This window comes from Microtus ochrogaster, unplaced genomic scaffold (genome assembly GCF_000317375.1).
Source record: "Microtus ochrogaster isolate Prairie Vole_2 unplaced genomic scaffold, MicOch1.0 UNK20, whole genome shotgun sequence".
Lineage (NCBI taxonomy): Eukaryota > Metazoa > Chordata > Mammalia > Rodentia > Cricetidae > Microtus > Microtus ochrogaster.
The window spans coordinates 592,731-613,029 of record NW_004949118.1 but is presented as its reverse complement, the minus strand read 5'-3'; the positions used below and the strand labels follow the sequence as shown (position 1 = coordinate 613,029).

Sequence of the window (20,299 nt, the reverse complement as noted above, 5' to 3'; positions counted from 1 at the left end):
GGGAGGAGGCGGAAAATTTTTTTTTCTTTCTTAATAAAAAAAAAATAAAATAAAATAAAGAAAAAGAGGTGGAGGGTGGGGGAAGGAGAGGAAGAAGAAAAAAGCCTTCTAGAGCTAGTTGTCCCATGTACCTCTGGGATTAACAATGTTGTATTTATGCTACCTAGCATCATATATCGCCTGTGGAATCGGAACAGGATTCTGATTCTCTGGACAGTGTTTTAAACTTTGTTTCTTTGAAAAATTAAGTTTTAGGTGCTGGAGAGATGGCTCAGTGGCTGCTCTTCCAAAGGTCCCAAGTTCAATTCCCAGCACCCACATGGTGGCTCACGGCCATCTATAATGAGATCTGGTGCCCTCCTCTGGTCTAAAGGCAGGCATACAGGCAAAACACTGTATACATAATTAATAAATCTTTGAAAAAAGGTCTTAGAGGCTTTCTTCCTGTCCCCTCCTCCCACCCTTTCCGCGGAGACAGTCTCATTTTATAGCACAGACTATTGTTGAACTTGCTGTGTAGCCCAGATTCACCTCCTTCCTGAGTCAACCTCTTGAGTGCTGGGGTTGCAGGTAGGCACCACCACATCCTGCGCCCCACTTTTTTTGTTTTGAAAATCACTAAAGAGCTAACATAGTAGCATTTCCCTATAGTCCCGGCCTGGGCAAACTAAGGATACCAGTTCCAGGAAGTAAAAATTCATAAAAATGCTGTGCAAAAGGAAAGTTCTCAGGATTCAGCTGTTTGTGTTTTAAATGGGGGAGTGGAGGAGAGGAATCTCCTTTAGCCCAGGCTGGCCTCACAACTCCCTATGTTCCTGAGGATGGCGCTGGACTTCCTGATCTCCTTCCCTTCATCTGTGTTGAGAGAACAGGCATGCACCATCCCACCTGCTTTATTTGACTGCTTGCTGGGGATTGAACCCAGGGTTTCCTAAGAGTTAGGTAAGCACTCCTACCAAACTGATGGAAAGTGTCACCAGGTCAGTCTTGGGGAAAACTGTAGGTGTGTGTGCCAGTGGTGTCATAGCTTATCTCTGTTGGGTCCAAGGTACATGTTCCTTTGCAGCCAGGACAGTCTGTGAGTTATTCATCAAAACAGTGACACACAGTACTGAGGTGGGCCGGAAAGCCAGCGGCTGCTCTGTTATGAAAGGGGACTTGTGAGGTGAACCTTGCCCAGACAGAGTTGTTACACCCACGGCCATTGCCCTGTGGACTCTCCCTGCTCTTCATCTGTTGAGCTTCACCCCCGTGTCAGGTCAGCTGCTCTCCTCCGCCCCTAGCACATCCTCTCTGGCTCTCAGCTTGGCAGTCGAAACAAACAAAACCAAACAACTGGAGAAACGGAGGGAGTCATGTTCTGTACCTATGCCTTGAGTGAGTGACGTCTGCATAATTGCTTGACCTCTTTCAGGGCCTTAGCTTCCTCGTATTTAGAATAGATGGTTTTTCTCTTTTCCATCTCACACCACCTTCTGCTTTTCTGCTTTCTTTCTACATATTTTCTTACCCATATCTTATTTCCTCTGCCTCTGACTTTTCATCACCTTAGGTGATTTCTCCTTAATCCCCCTGTTCTGTTTTGCCCCATTCTTCTCCCTTATTTCTTCCTCGTCTCAGAGTGAGGTTTTATTTCTCCTATCTGATGCTAGGGCCCTGGAGCTGCTGCCCATTGTGGAGGAAGAGATTGGAATTTTTCACATGCCATAACATTCCGGCCATCAAAACTCTTGTCACTTTTCTTGTGAAGGAAGGAAGTTGTGTACTGATGTACAATTAAATGGCAGGTGAATGCGGACGTATTGTCCTGACAGCAGCTGGGGAATGAATTGAATATACGATGGGCTTTCCTATTTCTCATGTTGGTGAGATTGCTTTTTCATGTTTTCTTTTGTGGGCAGAGTAGCACGGTAGATACATGAAGGTCAGAGGACGGTTGATGGGAGTTATGTTTAACTTTGACCATGTGAGTTCTGGGGATGGAACTCAAGTTGTCGGGCTTAGTAAGTAAGTGCCGTTACCCACTGAGCCACCTCCATCTCTTAACCTTTTATTTACTGTAGCTTCATGGTATGGATCTTGGTGGAGTATCGCTGTAGTTAGCATTTCCATCCCTTTCTTGGTCAAAATTTTTGTTTTAGTTGAAGTTTTAAGGTAAAAGGAAAGGCTTAATAATGTAATACGCTCATTAAATGTATGTGTATCCGCTAGTTGATTAGTTAAATACTTGCATAGGATTCCTAGAAATCCTATCATGTTAGATAAAATTTATTTCCTTCCTCTCATAATTGTCTTACAGCCCTAAAAACCAGTGGCATACAACAGAAATTGAATGTGAGCTATATATGTAATTTTAAATTTTCTGTGAGTCCCATTATACAAAGAAGTAGCGGGTCTGGAGAGATGGCTCTTTGTGTAAGAGGGAGCCTGCTGCACAAACACCAGGACCTGAGAGTTTGGGTCCCAGCACACTCACACAAAAGCTGTATGTACATATCTGTAGTACTAGCACTGCAGGAGGACCACTGGAGCTTAGTGTCAGACTAACTCTAAGTTCAGCGAGAGACCATGCCTCAAAGAAAGAAGGAAGAGCAGAGTAATACAGCAGGATACCTTACTTAGTCTGTTTCATTTGTGCACATCTAAGCATGTGCACCTGATTACATGATGTAGAAAAATCCACAGAATCAATAAAAATACTCCATGCAGAATATGGACTGTCGTTTCAATACACATGCACCACAATTTTTCACCACCTTTTTTTTAATACCAAATCTTTCAAATCTAGTGGCTACCTTCACTCCTAGTTTATTATAGCACTTAGTACTCACCTGTTTGCAAACTTAGTAGGCATATGTGGCAGGAGGCTATTTATAATAAAATCCAGAGTCTTAGAAAATGGCTTTAATAAAATGTTTTAACTTAAAAATCAAGTATATGTTATACGTGTGTCTGTCTATGTTATGTGTTTTAGGGTTTTAGAAAAGTTTGAATGAGGTTACTTTGTAGTGACATCCTGAGAGCTGGCCAGGGAATACTAGAATTTAAATATTGCTTTGTCGTACTGTTGAAGTCTAGTTTTTGTTATTTATAGAGTGCCAAGCCAGGGCATCTTCCAGATTTGTGAGAAAGACTGGGTCATGCCAGTACAGTGGAATAAAACTACTTAGTAGCTGGACTGTAGAAGTCTGGCTGAGCGGGAGACACAGTGATGCCATCCAAGCAGATGTGCATCATTTCCTTACATGACTGCACGAGTGTTTTCTTCCCTGGGTAGCTGTTTTTATTTCTACAGATGAAGATGTGATTGGCTTAGGGAATCATTAACTCAATCCCTGTTCTGTGTGACGGAAGCTGTAGTTGACTGTCTTGCGATTGGGCAGGACTTGGTACCTATCAGTGTAAACACATGGCACAGCCTGCCCCATGCCCCTGCTTATCTTCTTTGGAGAGATGGGGCTGAGGCATTTTGAGCAAATCTCATTGGTAAAGTAGTGTGTGCATTGCTTTTTTTTTTTAAAGACCTGTTTGCTTTCAGTTTTAACTACACCCCTGTCTGCAACAGTTAGCACTTGATGGTCTACAGAATAACTCTGTTTGTTGGTGCCTTCAGCTCTGTGGGGCCATGCTTGATAAGCCTCTTCAGTTTTAAGATGTTTTACTTAGAAGATAACAGTGAAGATGAGAAGGCTCAGGAAAGCTCATTCAGTAAAACCGCAGCTGTTTATCGTGACAAGGCCCCTCCTGGCATTCTGGTGAGTTCCATTCACCCATGCCTCCATTGCCTTGCTTGAAGCTGAATCTGGGTAGTCCTGAGAAGGACAGGACCCACTAAGTGAAAGTGGTGGCTACTCCTTGTTTGGAAGATATGCTGCCATGGTAATGTTGTGTCTTTAAAGTGTTCTGTAGCACAGAGTGCTTGGCCGCCCACTCTCCCTCTTGCCTTTATGCTATCCTTATTCTGTTTCTTGGTGTTCAGTAACTTCCTGTCTAGAGAAGAATGTGGTTGCTTTAAACTGAGAACTCGCTTACAGCTAGATTTCAAAGACATGTATTGAGCTCTGTTCTTGCACCTTAGGGTGGTAATTGAGGGACTAGAAGTCACTTCAGTGTCCTGGTCAAAACTCCTGTAGGCTAAGCTACTGTTTGAAACTGGCTTTTGTTTGGGTATGTGATACACAAGAGTGACTGTAGGCTTTCCCTCTTGTGACTATAAACAAACAAAAAATGCTGAAGGGGGAGGTAAGTTTGAATGTTTTTAATCTAGTTTTCTCTTGCTACAAGGTACAAACTCGAACACAGCTTGTAAAGTTGAGTTCTAAAAGAGTCTGCTTTAAGGAAATAGTTAGGTGATATGAAGCTAATATCATTTAACTCTGCCCATGGAGCCTTAGAAAGTGATGCATTTAAATGCTCATTTTTAGTTTATTGAATTATTTTGGTTTTGTTTTGCACCTGGATCCTAGTATATAGCTCAGGCAGGCCAACTGTTCCATAGATTGTCCTTGAACTTACCATCTTCCTGCTTTAGCTCTTCTGAGTACCATGAAGTCCGGCTTAAATCCTTATTTTTTTTTTTTTTTTAATTTTTCGAGACAGGGTTTCTCTAGCTTTGGTGCCTGTCCTGGAACTAGCTCTTGTAGACCAGGCTGGCCTTGAACTCCCAGAGATCCGCCTGCCTCTGCCTCCCTCTGCCTCCCAAGTGCTGGGATTAAAGGCATGCGCCACCACCACCCAGCTTAAATCCTTATTTTAAAGTGAAGCCGGGGCTAGCTAATTTTAGATTCAGGTACTCGGAAGCTCCAAATGAAGGTATTGATGTTGCCTTGTGTCTTCTCATTTAATTTAAATTATCTTGATTTCTTTTTTAAAAAAGCATATGTAGCATGAAGTCAACAAAACAAAAAACAGATTACTTCTGAAATCTGTTAACCTAGTTGATTTTAGTGTTAAAAGTCTATAAGAATGTTTGTGTCCCGTTAGGGGTTTTACTGTGTGATACTTGCTTCTGGATCTGAGATCACTGGTATCCGTATGCAGATGTTTCACTTGCTTGTAACAGCATTATTTGAATATGAATACAAGTCAGATGCTACTGTGGGGGACAACTTTATTTTGAACTCTCTGTTGTAATATAAAGGATACATGCATATGAATTTGTGCACATTAGTCTTAAACATCAGAGGAAAGAATGTGACCAGACTTAATTCTCGGTGAAGTATTTCTAAAAATCACTTAACCAGCACACAGACCTGACTGTATTGCAGTACAAGTTCTTAGACATCTTGCGGCTGGTATGTTTCAAAGGGAAATCAAAGGTGTTTGCTTAGGCTGCATTTTCTTAATAGTCCCCTTTGCTATTGATGTTCCCTGAGTCACCACCCCACCCCAAGAGAATTTTCTTAATGGCCAGTTGCTGGCATACTAGATTTGGTATCTGCTTGGTAAGCTATAATGATTATCTAGGAGTTTGACTTTCGTATGAACCTGGGTGTGTGCAGTAAAGAATCCTGGCTTTTAAACTAACCAGAGCTCTAAGTGTTGAACCAGGCATATGAATGGATGGATAATAAGACAAGAAGTCCCCCTTTCCTGGCTACCGGACTACTGAGGAAGTGGGTTTGGAGTTCCATTTTATAAGTGTGGTCTTTGCGTGCTCTCTCCCCCAGCCAGTCCTGTGATGAGCTGAGGTTTCTCCACCTCAACCCCTTCTGTTTTAGAACTAGTGCTAGGTATTTGCTAGCCCAGCAGAGGTCCTTGCACCTGAGAGACTATTTGAGAATACTTACCTAAAGTGTGCCGTGACAAAACCTCAGGCTGCTAGCCTGGTCTTGAAAGAATTGGACACAACTCTCCGAAGGGTCCAAAGTTAAAATATCACCCTTTTAGGAAGGCATTTACTTTTCAGTGTTTACGTATTCTAGCATAATTCTACTATGTTACAAAATCTACAAAGTTCTGGAAAAGGAAACTATAGGCTTACATAGAGTTTCTGTGTGTGATATTGCATTTTACCTAATTGAAAACAGGGCAGATTTTGTTATTTTTCATTGTTTCATATCTTATTCTAGAACATTTCTTTCCCTCTTTCTTGAATCCAGTTTTGTACTTCAGAGGCATTATCTAAATTTCTTATGTAACATCCTGGCCAAAGTTTTTTTTTTTTCTTCCAAAAAATGGTAAAGCAGTCCTGCTGATGTTATTTTTTTTAAGAGTAACATCTTAGCTCTAATGAAGTCTGGAAGGGAGCTTACCTAGAATCTGGTATCAAGTATGGTGTGCAGAAGCAGAAGATGGTGAGTTTGAGGCCAGCCTGGGATACCTGCTGAAACTGTCTCAAAATGAAAAACAAACAAAAAAGAGATAAAGAAAAAAAAAATCACCTAAAATTACCCCTGGGCAAACCTGAAGAGAGAGTTGTGTAACCTCAGAACTGTTATCACCTGCAGAGATTGACCTGAAGGGTCAAAGGGCACAAAAGAATGGGATTGAAAAAGCCATCAGCCATTTATACTCTCACATGCTAACGAAGCATGGCCCATGGCCACTACAGACTGACATTATACGGGAAGAAAGCTTCTCTTTAAGGACAGTGAAGCAGGAAGTGTCCCCTTCAACTTTGGGAACTGTAACTGCCTCTGATCCTCAACTTGAAATCCTGTGACATTTCCGAGTCACATGAAGAGTGCACAGTGCTGTCCCTGTAATGGGGTTGTATTTGGCCCTAGGGCCTCCTCAAGCATTCCTGATGAGCAGCCAGAGCCAGAACCCTCAGCGTGGGATCCCTGCTGAGTTCTGCTGCACTTTCCTTTGCTTACATGCATAAATGGGTTTATCAAACAGAAACAGTAGGGAGTCTGAGAACTAGTTTTTGTTTTGTTCTTAGCACAAAAAAGTACATTTTCTGTTTCAGAAGCCCCTGTCTGGTTGCCACATCTCCTCAGTCTCTTCCAGCCTTCCTTCTCTCCAGTTTGCATAGACTCTTGTTCAGTGAGCGCTGATCAGACATGCTGTTTGGGGTCGGCACACAGTTAGATTGGGGGCACACGTTTTTGACAGAAATACCGCAGAAGTGATTAATCTTTTTAGTGAGTTATCTCTTGATTATTTGATGGTAGTGTCTGCAGAGCCCTGCACTATAAAACAGTTGTCTTCCTTTATGTAAAGTGTGGCTTGGGGACGATACTCAGAGAATGTTCAGGTGTTCTGCTTCCCTTAAACTTGTTTTTAAAATACAACCAGGTTGCCCAAACAAATAACAAACTCAGAATTTCACCAAAACCAGTTGAGTTTTAGTTTTAAGTGTTGCTTTCTTTCTAAAGCAGACACCGTTCTGTCAGACTTACTGATAATACAATCCCGAGCTCTTGAGAATGTCACTGAACTTTGGGCCTGCAAGTGTTCTAGCTGCCTTGTTAGTGGAAGTGTTATATACTTGTTAAACCCCATTGGTAATTCATGTAGCTCGTTGCTATCTGAGCTTTCTCAGGCTCCCATCAGATTCAGGGGAAGGGCTATCAACCCACAGAATTCACAGTTTACACTTTCTCAGCGTCAGCTTCACTTAGCTGTAGTATTTAAGGCTCTTTTTAAGGGGATGAGAGAGGGTGAGAAAATGAAGACAGGAAGATAAATGAGATTGAATGTATCGTTTCCTGGGCCTACAGCCTACATGAATGTTAGTCTGTACCTAGGCTGAGACTGTATTTTGACCATAAAAGAATCGTATTGATTCTTGACTTAAAGGTCAGGGCATAAATAGAATTTCCAATAGAGAAGGATGTTTCAAAAGAAATTGTAAATTATACTACCAGCATATTTGGTAGTTATCCCTGAAGTAGAGGATATGGGTGTAGAAATAGCTTACTAAAACTGGGTGACTTTATGTGAAAGCCAAGGATTGGACTTCTGTGTTTATCTTGGAGATCTTATGGTTATCAATGACCACTACAAAAATAGGTTAGTTGTACAATTATCATATTGTAGTAGAAGATTTAAGATAGGGTGCCAAGGAAGAAAGTTGAGAACTTGTGCCTTGAAACATATATTTCTGTCTGGCAGTGGTGGCACACACCTTCAATCCCAGCACATGGGAGGCAGAGGCAGGTGGATCTCTGAGTTTGAGGCCCACATGATCTACAGAGTGAGTTTCAGGACAGCCAGGGCTATACACACACAAAAAGCGTGTGTTGAAAAACAAAGCACACACAAACAAATAAACCTTATATTTCTGATCATAACATTATATCTAAGCCTACTGGTAATAAAAGGCCTGTCTTTTAATATGTGCTACCATGTGGAGAATCTTCATGGCCTTTTGAGATTTCTTCCCACACATATCTCAGTAAGTTCTTAGATGAAGTGAAAAGATAGTGAATGACATGTCAGGACACTTGACTGGACCTGTTTCTCTGTAGCTGCTTTTCTTCAGGTAGGATGCCTATCCTCTGTGGGCCCTGGTTTTCATACCTAATACAGTCCATGACATAACGCCTTGTCTGATGGTGAGAGTAAAATACTCATTTGGGTCATATGTGATTTGTCATAGATGTACATGAAGTATGTATGACTTGTGAGTAAATGAAGAATTTGCACTTTGACCATTAGGTGCACATCTCGCATAGGAACATGAAGTACAGTTAAACAAGTAAACTCATTTTGAACATAATTTGAGAAGAGATTTCTTTAATAAGAAACTCCCCTGAGATTTTAAGATACTGGCCTACTTTGGGCATGGTCTCATGAACTATAAATGAATGAACTATAAATAAAAGCATGCGCGGACCCCTTGGCTCCTGGATTTGGTTCCAGTTCCCTGCTCACACAGGGGACTGCTGATCACTGCTTTTTATGTGAGTCCACCCCTAAGTAAATAAACCTTTATTATACTCCATTCTGGGCTAGTGTGGGACTATTTTACTATAAATTGCAACAGAGCACTTTAAGGAAATCTGAACAGTTGCTACAAAAAGTTGTTTTCACACCTACTTCTAAGCAGCGCAGTCCCACTCCTGTGTAACCAAATAAAATTCTTTACACAAATATTTGTGTTGGCTTTACCTTGTAATTGTCAAGAACAGGGACACACAGGGAAAAAGGATAAACTAGAGTATAGTCACACCACAGAACAATATGTAATAGGAACAGACAGCTAGCTGAGCACGCCTTTAATCCAGCACTCCAGAGGCAGAGGCAGAGGCAGAGGCAGATGCAGATGGAGCTCTCCTGTGAGTTCTGGGCTAGCCAGTTCTACACAGTAAGTTTGAGGGCAGCCAAGACTACAAAGTGAGATTCTGTCTCTGAAAAAAACAATAAAATAAAACCCACAACAATAAACTACTAATGCATATAACACTGTTAAAAAAATTTTAGGTGCATTGTGCTAAATACAAGAAATCACTACATATTTCATGATTCTATTTGTGTATTTTTCAGGAAAAGACAAGACTGAGGACAGAAAACATGCTGGGAAGTTGGAGGAGGAGGGCTTACCACAGAGGGGCATAGGGGACTTAGAGGAGACAGCAATCTGATTGTTCTATATCTTGATTACTATGATTATATAAGTGCTTACTTAAAATACACAGTATCCCAACATCCACGTAACACCTGACACGCTCTTCTGGCCTCTGCACACCTCCATACAGACACTTATACACATATAAACAAATATTACAAAAGAATGAATTTTATTACATGTAAAGTTTATTTTGAATAGTCCCAAGTACAGATGTTTAAAATCTTAAAATTATGTTTCAAAACAGATTCAATATAAACATTTAGCTAAAATTTTTCTTAAGCAGATAATCATACCATTGGCCGATTTAATAATAATTTGATAATAATAGCTTTCAAAATCTTAAAAATCCATTACATATCCTAGTAATTTTACTTCTGTTTTGTTTTGTTTTTCAAGACAGCATTTCCAAGTAGCTATGGAGCCATTTCTGGAACTTGCTCTATAGACCGTGCTGGTCTCAAACTCACAGAGATCCGGTTGCCTCTGCCTCCTGAGTGCTGGGATTAAAGGCGTACGCCACTGCCACCTGGTATGTAATTTTATTTCTTACATTTCTCCTTATTATTAGTCAAGTTAGATGTTCTCTGTAACAGCATTGGTAACCTGTTATAGTGGACGTGAAGACCAGGAGTATTTAAGTTGAGAGATTTGAACTAAATTATAAGACATTGTTCTGCAGGTGGAAATGAGAAAAATGGAGTGAAAATATAGGTAGGGACATAATTTAATTCTATGGAGCCACAATAGCATCAAACGGGAATGGGGAGAAAAGGGATGCAAATGCCCCCATGACCCACGCGTCCTCAGCAGAGCCGGTTTCATGATCTTGTCCCCCATGACCCACGCGTCCTCAGCAGAGCCGGTTTCATGATCTTGTCCCCCATGCTCTTTTACTCCCCACTCCCTTCTTCCTCTCTTTGCTCTTTTGGTCTTTGACTTTAATTTTTTATTATTTTTATTTGTATATTGTGTGTACAGTGCTTACAGACAAGAAAAGGATGTTGGATCCCTAGAGCTGGCGTTAGAGGCAGTTGTGAGTCACCTGATAGGGTTCTGGCAGCTGAACTCATGTCCGTCAGAAAAGCAGAAAATCCTTTAGCCACGGAGCCTTTCTCTGACCCCATCTTTTGTTATTTTTGAGGCAGGGTCTCGTGGAGCCCATGCTAGCCTAGAACTCACTATGTGACTCTGATTTCAAACTCCTGATCCATCTGCCTCCAGCTCCCAAGTGCTAGGTATATGATAGGTATTTGCCCCAGTGCCTGGTCTACTGTGTTCTTAAGATAGACACAGTCTGTTATGAATATGCTTTCCTACTTGATCCCATTTCTTCCTTATTTAGGAGGTCTGAAACAAGGATTTGCTCTTTTTATAAAATAGCAGATGGAGAGGAAAACTGGTATTGGATTTTGAAAAATTGACCTGAAAGTTATTGGACAAGTGACAAGGTGAAGAGATAAAAGTTGAGGGTTTTTGAAGGTGAAACCAGTGATCTTTTGTGGTTTGTTTTTTACCTGCTGAGAAGCTGAAGCAAACCGTAGGGCCACTACTGGGGAAAGAATATGCATTGCTATAGTGGCAAAGTATTTTTTCCTCTTTGTGAGCCTTACTGTCTTACTGTTCTATTGCTGTAAAGAGACACCATGACCAAGGCAACTCTTACAAGAGAAAGCATATAATTGGGGGCAGCTTACATTTTCAGGGGTTTAGTTCATTATCATCATAGCAGGGAGCATGGTGGCGTGCACAGACATGGTGCTGGAGAAGGAGCTGAGAGTTCTACATCCAGATCCTCAGGCAGCAGGAAGAGAGGAACACTGGGCCTGGCTTGGGCTTTTGAAACTCAGAGACTCACCCCCAGTGACACACTTCTTCCAACAAGGTCACACTTGCTCCAGCAAGTCCAGACCTCTTAATCCTTCAGGTAGTCCCACTCCCTAGTGACCAAGCATTGGAATTTATGAGCCTGTGGGGGCATTTTACTCAAACCACCGCTCTTACTCAACTGAACCTAGCTAATTTATTTTATAGATAGTGAAAGTGGTCAGTATAGAAGAGAGACCTCAGGAGTAATGTTTCTACTCCCTTAAGGAAATGCATTGTAGTGAGTGTTATGTTGCACACTGTAATCTCATCACTCAAGGCTGCAGCAGAAGAATCCCAAATTAAGTTATACCATAAACCTTGTCAATATAAGCCCTACCTTTCCAAAGAAAAGAACATGTAGAAAATATGCTTTGATGGAACCATAGTTTATCAATTTGCCTAAGGCCCTCTGTCTTCTCGTTAAAAGAAAAAAGAAAAAGAAAAAACACAGACTGGTAGCTATCTCAGTGGTAGATTGCTTGTCTAGCATATGAAGGCTTCAATTTCCAATACAACTTTTTAAAGTAGGCAGCACCTCTGCTAGTTGCAATTGAGCTGTTTGCATGTTAGTTTTACCAGTTGGTTTTTGAAGGGAATATAACAGAGGCCTGGGCTTTTGAAACCTCGGCTATAACAGTGTGGGCATGTGCATATCCTTGGCAGACTTTAGAATCGGACTCCAAACAGTCCAGGCGAATAGAAATTTAGGAGAGATGCTGAGAGGGCAAAAAGTTGCACAGATCTTTTAAGCGCGCCTCTAGCTGGCTAAAGCCTGGTCTCCCAGGAGGTGTGCTTGGAGCCCCAGACACCAGCTCAAGGATTCTAAAGCTCCCCCTGAGAAAGGCACAGAACAGTGCCTAAGGCTGTACATGTTGTTGTTAGTTTTATGACAGACTAATTGCAGAAGCAGCAAAGATTAGCAGAGACTCTTGGCATTCACATGGGGCTGACTCCCTAACCTGGTTTACCTTCTTAGTCATTAAGTGCTTTTGTGATTGAAGGGAAGTTCTATTTTAGAAAACGGCCGGAATGGTGAGAATTTTGATCATGTATAGTAATTCTTTAAATTAGTAGTATAAATGGTAAGAATTTTGATCAGGTATAGTAATTCTTTAAGTTAAACCTTAACAGGAAGTTCCCAGCCACATCTGCCCCTTTTTTGCCCATCTAATCAGATTGGGTCACTCATCGATGCTTACTGCATCCCAGCTATGTGCTGGATGGTTTCCTGTCTCCATCTAGTTGGGTCATAATCCTTTCCCTTAGCATCTGCCCTGAGCCAGCTCTCATAGGTTCTAGTCTCTGTGGATATATCCAGTCTACATTAGAGCTGTTCCATCTTCTGGCCGTTTTTTGTTTGATGGTTTGTTTTGTTTTGCTTTGTTGTTGTTTTAAAGGCAGAGCATCATGTAGCCCATGCTGGCCTGAAACTCACCATGTTTCCCAAGAATAGCGTAGAACTCTTGATCTTCTCGCCCCTCCCTCCAGAGTTCTGAGATTATAGGTGTGTGTCGGCATGTCTCCTGCTTTACGTTGCCGTGGCTTCTCTCTTCCGAGTCATCCTCCGAGACGATCTGCTGCCATCACCCAGATCACCCAGCACCCTTGGAATTAAATTGTCCTGGATCTGAGGTCATGTGCCATCCCACTTTTGCCTTTCAAACTCTATTTGTTTGTCACATGCTATTGTCTCTACCTGCCAGAACCTCCTCTTTTCCCACTCATTTAGCCCCTTAGATTTATTTCCACACCTAGAACAAAGTTTGGATTTATTTCTTGGGTTTTTCTTTTTTCATCCTGAAATCTTTTTTCACTCTGTCAAGCAGATATTTTTTTTTCTCTTTTCTAAGCTTCTTAAAAGTCAGTGCACGCCCTTAATCCCAGCACTCCAGGAGGCAGAGGCAGGTATCTCTGGGAGTTCAAGGCCAGCCTGCTCTACAAGTGCAAGTTCCAGGACAGCTAGGACTGTCACACAGAGAAACCCTGTCTCAAAAACAAACAAACAAACAAACAAAGTCAGTGAAGGGGAGGGAGTGTGACTCAGTGCAGGCCTTACCATCTAATGCTCAGGGGGGGGGAGTGTGACTCAGTGCAGACAGAGCCTTACCATCTAATGCTCATGGGGGGGGGGGAGTGTGACTCAGTGCAGGCCTTACCATCTAATGCTCATGGGGGGAGGTATGACTCACTGCAGACAGAGCCTTACCTTCTAATGCTCATTTACATGGTTTGATACAGACCACTACAGCAACATCACAGGATGTTCTGTAAGCTGAGACACTGTGTGTCCTGTTCTCTTGGGGGATCCAGGCCTACTCTGTGGGGGGAGGGGTTCTCTTTGAATCTTAAGGCCTTGACATGAAGGGGGTGCTCAGGTTTTTGACTGAATAAAAATTAGCTTTTTCCAGGAACAGGCTGGTAGAGCAGGTGTTTAGTTAACAACTATAAATCTCATGTGTTTCTTAAAGGAATTACAGTTGCTGTCCACAATAGTTTCTAAGTTAAACCTGCAAGGGTTTACATAGAAGGACTTGTCCTGGGTACGGCTTCTTTTAGACTTCCTTTCCATTGTGAGAAAACGGCTGGTCTTGGGAACTTTGTGTTCAGGAAGTTACTGGAAGACACTGGCTTTAACTTAGATGCTGTGCACAGGGAATACATGTTTCCTATAGCAAGAGAGCCCCACTCAGCCACACTATGCTATGCAGGCAGAATAAGAGGGCCTGGGAGCGCTTGAGGGTTTGAGAGCAGCAGATTTTACGTGTGCAACCTGTATTTCTTGTGCAATATTGCTTCCAGATTAAATGATCTTCATGGACATCTGTTCTGTGGTGCTCCTTGTGGTAGGGCGGTGGGGTGGTGGTAAACTAGACTTGGATCATCCTTGGGCTATTCCTTTTTCTTGTTTTATAAAATAATGAAAATTGAAGAAATAAACTAGCAGTTATTGTGGGGACTAAACGGCAGTGCAAAATGAGGCCCTTATTTGGAGGCAGCTTCTCAGGAGGCCAGATGCTCTGTCAAGCTCTCTGCTATCTGTGGTGCTGCTTGCTGTTGACTCAGCCTGCGCTCGCTCCTTTCTGTTCAGTTTGTCACCTCGTTCCTCCTTTGCTATCCTTGCCGTACCAGCTGCTTATACTCTACACATTTTATGCAACTCAAGTCAGGTCCCTACAAGACGTGGGCAAGTCCCTGGAGTTTGATTTCGCTGCCAGTTCTGGAAAGGGCAGAGAGGAACTTGCAGCAGATGACTCTCTGGGCACCCTTGCCACTGCTCCCTTTTATTATCAAATTCATAGCTTATTCTCACCTTTATGTTATCCTAGGTTGGAGAAAAACTGCCAGGATTTAATGTTACAGCTCTGAAGGGAAAGGGATCTTGGCAGTCAGAAGCCAAGGATGACCTTCAGCTTGGAAGGGAACAGTATCCTAACAGCACTGTTGCTGTGGGGGACAGTTTCCCTAATGCACAGGTAGCAACTCTGCCCCAGCAGGGGAGGCTTCCCCCGTGAGGTCGTCACAGTTCTGCACTGCTCTGCTGTGGGGAAGTATCACCCACCGCTCTGCTCTGCTGTGGGGAAGTGTCACCCACCACTCCGCTCTGCTCCAGGAGACTGGCTGCCCTGCCAGAGCAGAAAAAGGCAACCCCAAACTGAACAGGTACAGGGCTAATATAGGCTTTCATAGGGGTGAAACTTTCTATGGTGGAGATTTTCAGAGTGGGGATTAGTAGGATTTCAGTTCCTGAGCTTGAGACAAGCTCAGAGATTGGTTGGATTTCATGCCCAGGAATCGGTTGATTTTTGTGCTCTGGGATTGATTGGTTAGGGGCAAGGTGTGTTCTTTGGCCCTGGTCTTGGGGCCACAGTTTTCTTTGACTGGCCCCTTTTATCCTACAAGGTTAACTCAGCCCTTAGGAACACGGTTTGGGACCCTGAGCTGAGGTGGAACTGGTTTTAGTGAACAGTAGTAGGGCGCAAACTTGTCTCTGTTTCGCTCACAAAATACAATGATGCTGCCCTTGCAAACCCATGTCCTATTTTTAAAGATTGAATGAGGTGTGTTTGATCTTAAAAAGTACTAAGTAGTCATCAAACAATATGTCTTCTTGGGCAGTCCTACTAATCTATGATTCAGGTTGTTACTGAACCCTTGTGTCTTGATTGTCATAGAAGTGAGAGCAGACTGAGTCATTTTTTAATGAGTAGGGGTGCACAGCCAGAATGATAAGTGAGATGTAGTTGTGACTGCTCAGAAAACCCCCTGAGATGTGTAGAAGGAGCAGCAGGCTGTGTTCCTGGCACCCAGCTGCCCGCATGGCTAGCTTTACACCCGAAATAACACACAAATTGTATTCTTTTAAACACTACTTGGCCCATTAGCTGTATCCTCTTACTGGCTAACTCTCACATCTTGATTAACCCATTTCTAATAATCTGTGTAGCACCATGAGGTGTGGCTTACCAAGAAAGATCTTAACCTGTGGCTGTCTTGAGTGGGAGAATCATGGCGACTGTTTGACTCAGCTCTTCCTCCCAGCATTCTCTTCTGTCTTCTCCGCCTACCTAATTTTCTGTCCTACTAAAGGGCCAAGGCAGTTTCTTTATTAACCAATAGACAGATGACCCTCCATCAGAGATGCAGTTGTGCCACTGGAGGGTGGCAGTGTTTAGTGTGACTTCTTGTGTATCATAAGTAGGTAGAGCTGTTTGGGAAAGTGGTCTCTGTAGCTGGTACTGTCTATTTTGGAGCTGAAGTGATTGCCGCATATGCTGTTTAAGAAGACACTTAGGATGGTTAGAACAGAATGTCATGGATAGCATCTGACCTAAACTAATGTGGATTACACAATAGACATTTATTACAAATCTGGTGTGGCTTAAAGTCCAAGGCTGAGTTGCTGAGAGGTTCAGTGTATGTGTTGGAAAGGGGGCACCTTTTTATAGACTTGCCAATATCTTGTTATGTCCTCACGTGGCAGGGTAAAAGAGAATGCTGACTCTTGTCTCTGTCTTTCTGTGTATATAAGGACACAAGTGAGGGTGAGACTTCTGATCACCTAATCCTGGTTACCTTCCAAAGGCCCATCTCCAAATCCCTTCACTTGAGAGGTGAGGGCCTCAGTACATGGAGTAGGGGTGGAAAGGAGACACACGTAAGTGTCCACCCTATAACATCACCCATTTCTCTGACGTTTGAGCTTCCTTATCTTTTAAAATTTATTTGCAGGCATGGTGGTGCACACCTCTGATCCTAGCACTCTGAAAGCAGAGGCAGGTCTGTGAATTTGAGGCTAACCTAGTCTACATAGTTCCAGGATAGTCCAGACCATACAGTGAAATCCTGTCTCAAAATAGTCTACATTGGGGTGTAGAGAGCTCTCTGAAAGTTCTGTTATTAGATGTATTGTGTAGCTGACAGGTTGTTCCTGGCCATTTCTGGGGTGTAGTACGTGGTAGGGCCCTGGCCTCCATATATTTTTGTTTCCTCAGCCTACAAAATATAAACCCAATGGCTTCATGTCCTCCAAGAGAAAATGAGTTTCTTGACAGCCTGTATTTTTCTACATTTAGCAACTAACTTTTATACAATAGTTATTTTATGTATAACAGCACAGCTCTTAACCACAGTAATTAAAGTCGTCCTGAATAGATGTTGTTACACTTAATTATGGATTGTATGTACTAGTTGATGTAAGCTTGTTACATTTAGAACATGGCGGTTTATGGCTGATGTTTAAAATTTGCTGTTTTCAGTTTCTTTTTTTAAGGTCTATAGTGTGACGGTTTTTTGTTTGTTTTACAAATTGTTAACATTTTAGCATTGTCATCAGTCAGTCACATAATACTGACTCTGTGTGCCACCTAGCTAATATGTTGCAACAGGCAAAAGAGCATGTCCTGAACATTTGTGCTTTACAGAACAGGGCAACTCAGAGCATTCTAGGAGGCAAAGAAGCACTTCCTGGGAACGACCTCCAAGTGAACTTCACATCGGTTCTGGTTAGAAATAATCTTTGCCCACAGAAGTGGGAACAAAGGTCTGCACTTCATTTCCCTCTAAGTGAGACAAGGACTCTTCCAAACTGTAGACAGACACTCAAGTGGTAGAGCCGTACACGAAAAGAATGTTCAGCATTATTAGCTATTAAAGAAATGCTAGTCATTATATGTTGTTAAAGCTAGAGTAAGCAGTAATGACGTGTATCGTGAGGATGCCAGATAATTTCACCTCCCACCTCCCATTGCTGGTGGGTATGTGAATGGTAGTGTAATCCTGGAAAGCAGTAGTCGGACAGATCCAAAATAGCTAAGCCTGCACTTGCTTTGGTCTCAGTTGTCATAGGCATTTGCCCTAGAATATGAAAACGCACATTCACACAGACCTGTGCGCAGATACTTAGAACTATGTCTTCTTTGTAATAGCCAGAAGCATAGTTACCTGTCCTTCAACAAGTAAAGGGGTTTGGTTTGGTTTTGTTGTGTTTTGCTTTCATGATAAGTTTATGCCATGAAATGCTATGTAGCAGGAAAATTGAATGAGTTATTGATACAGCCATATGGATAAGTCTTCAAAAAATATGAGGGAAAGAAGGCAGTCCTAAAAGACTAAATAGTTTATGATGCTATTTATATGACTTCCTTCCTAAAATGACAGAAATTTCAGAAATAGAAAACATATTAACGGTTGCTAGGAACTGGGGAGAAGACGACACTGGTTGTGATGTTTTGCTGTGTTCTTTCTCAAAACTCTGCAACCTACACTGGTCTCACAGTAGGAAGACAGTTTGCTAATTCATTTGTTTATTTGGTGTTTTGGAGATAGTTCAGGCTGTCCTTGAACTTCTGATCTAGAAAGGCTAATTTTTAAAAGTATAATCAGTCGGGCCTGGTGGAAATCAAGAGGCAGAGGCAAGTGGATCTCCGAGTCAAGACCAGTAGGGTCCTCAGAGTGAATTCCAGACACACAGGGCTACATAGTGAAGCCATGTCAAAGAAAATAGACAAAAAGATGAAGAAGAAAGAAATACAGTGAGATGATCTGTGAGTATTCTGATGGAGCAATGTTTCTGCCACACACAGTGCGTGCTTTTAGCTTATTGATTGGTCTAGCTTATGTATTGGTAGTTCGTTTGATTTTTTTCTTTCTTTCTTTGTTCAAGAAGTAATTACTGTCAGATACAGAGGCACACACCTGTAAGCCCAGCATTTGAGAGGCTAAAATAGGATTTTATTTGGCCTTGAGTTCTAGGCCAATTTAGGCTACAAAATGAGACCCTGGAGAGAGATTGGCCAGTCGTGGTGGCATAGCCTTTAATCCCAGCATTCAGCAGGCAGGGGAAGGCGGATCTCTGTGAGCTCAAAAGCTACCTAATCTATCTCTCTAGTTTTGGGCCAGCCAGGACTACACAATGAGACTCTGTCTCGATAAAGTAAAAATTTAAAAATTGTGTATTTGATGTATGCATAACCAGGGCCTTTTCTGCTTGGCTGCTGTGGTCAGAGTGGATGCAGCAGGGTCCAACACCGTGCGTGGCAAGAATGCAGCTGTGACTGCTCTTGAGTTGCTCTCTTCTGGTCCTGAGCCTTTGGTGGAAGGAGATAGAACAGGTGGGCTCCCTGGTGACAGTGGCCCCACCCTGGGAGTGTGAAAGGAACTGGAGCTTCCGCAGCCTCAGGCCCCACCTAGAGGCAGGCTCCCAGTCAGAAGTCTGTCCTAGTGAGGTGTGACCCACAGCAGCAGCAGCAGGGAAGGAATGGGCCCGGAATAGCAAACAAGTGTGTGTTTAATTAAAACTTTTTTTTTTGGTCATTGTTATTAGTTGTCAACCTCAGTGCTGACATCATCTTCATTTTCTTACAGTCTCAAACCATGAATTATGTGGGCCAGCTGGCTGGGCAGGTGCTCGTCACTGTAAAGGAACTCTACAAGGGCATTAACCAAGCCACGTTGTCTGGGTGCATCGATGTTGTCGTGGTGCGACAGCAGGATGGCACCTATCAGTGCTCACCTTTTCACGTGCGCTTCGGGAAGCTCGGAGTCCTGAGATCCAAGGAGAAAGTGGTAAGTGCAGCGCCCAGCCGGTGAGCTGCCCCTCCTTACTCTTTTTCTTTCTTTTTTTTTTTTTTTTAACTTAAATGCTATTGAAGAAGTGGTAAGGAAACATTGCTTTTGAAGTGGCTTGTAAATTCAAAAGACTGTTACAGGAAGTTTCTACAAATGAGAAAGAAACTGAAATTATGAAGATAATCCTACATGTTGAAACTCAGAACCAAACTGAAGCTATGTACAAACAAGGAAGTTGGGCTTGTTTCAAAAACGAAATTATTTCCTTTACTTAAGACAGCACTTTAAAATAGTATAGGAGCAGTAAGATGACTCAGTGAGTTAGAGCATTTGCCATCAGTCCTGAGGACCCAAGTTGAACCCCTGAGACCACATGGTGGAACAAGAAAGCATACTGAAAAGTTATTCCCACCTGTGCCCCACGTGTACCCCATTAGTAAAAGAAAAAGACTTTCAGAAAATAAAATAGTACAGGCTAGAGAGCTAGCTGCTCAGTCAGTGTAGTATTTGCATAGGTGTGCAAAGCCTTGGGTTCAGTCACTGTCACTGCACAAGTTAGACATGGTGGCCAGTGCCTGTCACCTAAGCACTGAGGACATGGATGCAGAAGGACCCTAAGGTGAGGATCAAAGCGAATTTGAGAAACAGGAGAGAGAACCTATTGTTGTTTGGGAGGGAGGGAGGGAGGGAGGGAGGGATGGAGGGAGATAGGTACGTAGGAAGGATAATACTATTATATGGATTATGAGTAAGTAGACTAAGCTCATGTAATCAGGTGTAGATTATACTTGTTTAAAAGAAATTAATTCCCCAATTGAATGTTTGTGTTTTTCCTCTTTTGCTTTT

At 42.4% G+C, this 20,299-nt stretch overlaps 1 protein-coding gene across 6 annotated transcripts in view; it reads left to right on the top strand.

The window, feature by feature from the left end:
- Lpin2 (lipin 2) overlaps positions 1-20,299 on the top strand; it is a 71,531-nt gene that overhangs the window by 16,052 nt on the left and 35,180 nt on the right. For 3 of the 6 annotated variants that reach the window (XM_013353944.2, XM_026789484.1, XM_013353946.2), the window contains exon 2: positions 19,250-19,450. In XM_013353944.2, coding sequence (XP_013209398.1) covers positions 19,259-19,450 — 192 coding nt within the window. In that variant the 5' untranslated portion in view covers positions 19,250-19,258. Of the gene's footprint in view, positions 1-1,359; positions 1,378-3,447; positions 3,756-19,249; positions 19,451-20,299 lie in introns of those variants that run through there. The other 3 variants (XM_005367552.2, XM_013353943.1, XM_013353945.2) reach the window with 2 other exon arrangements.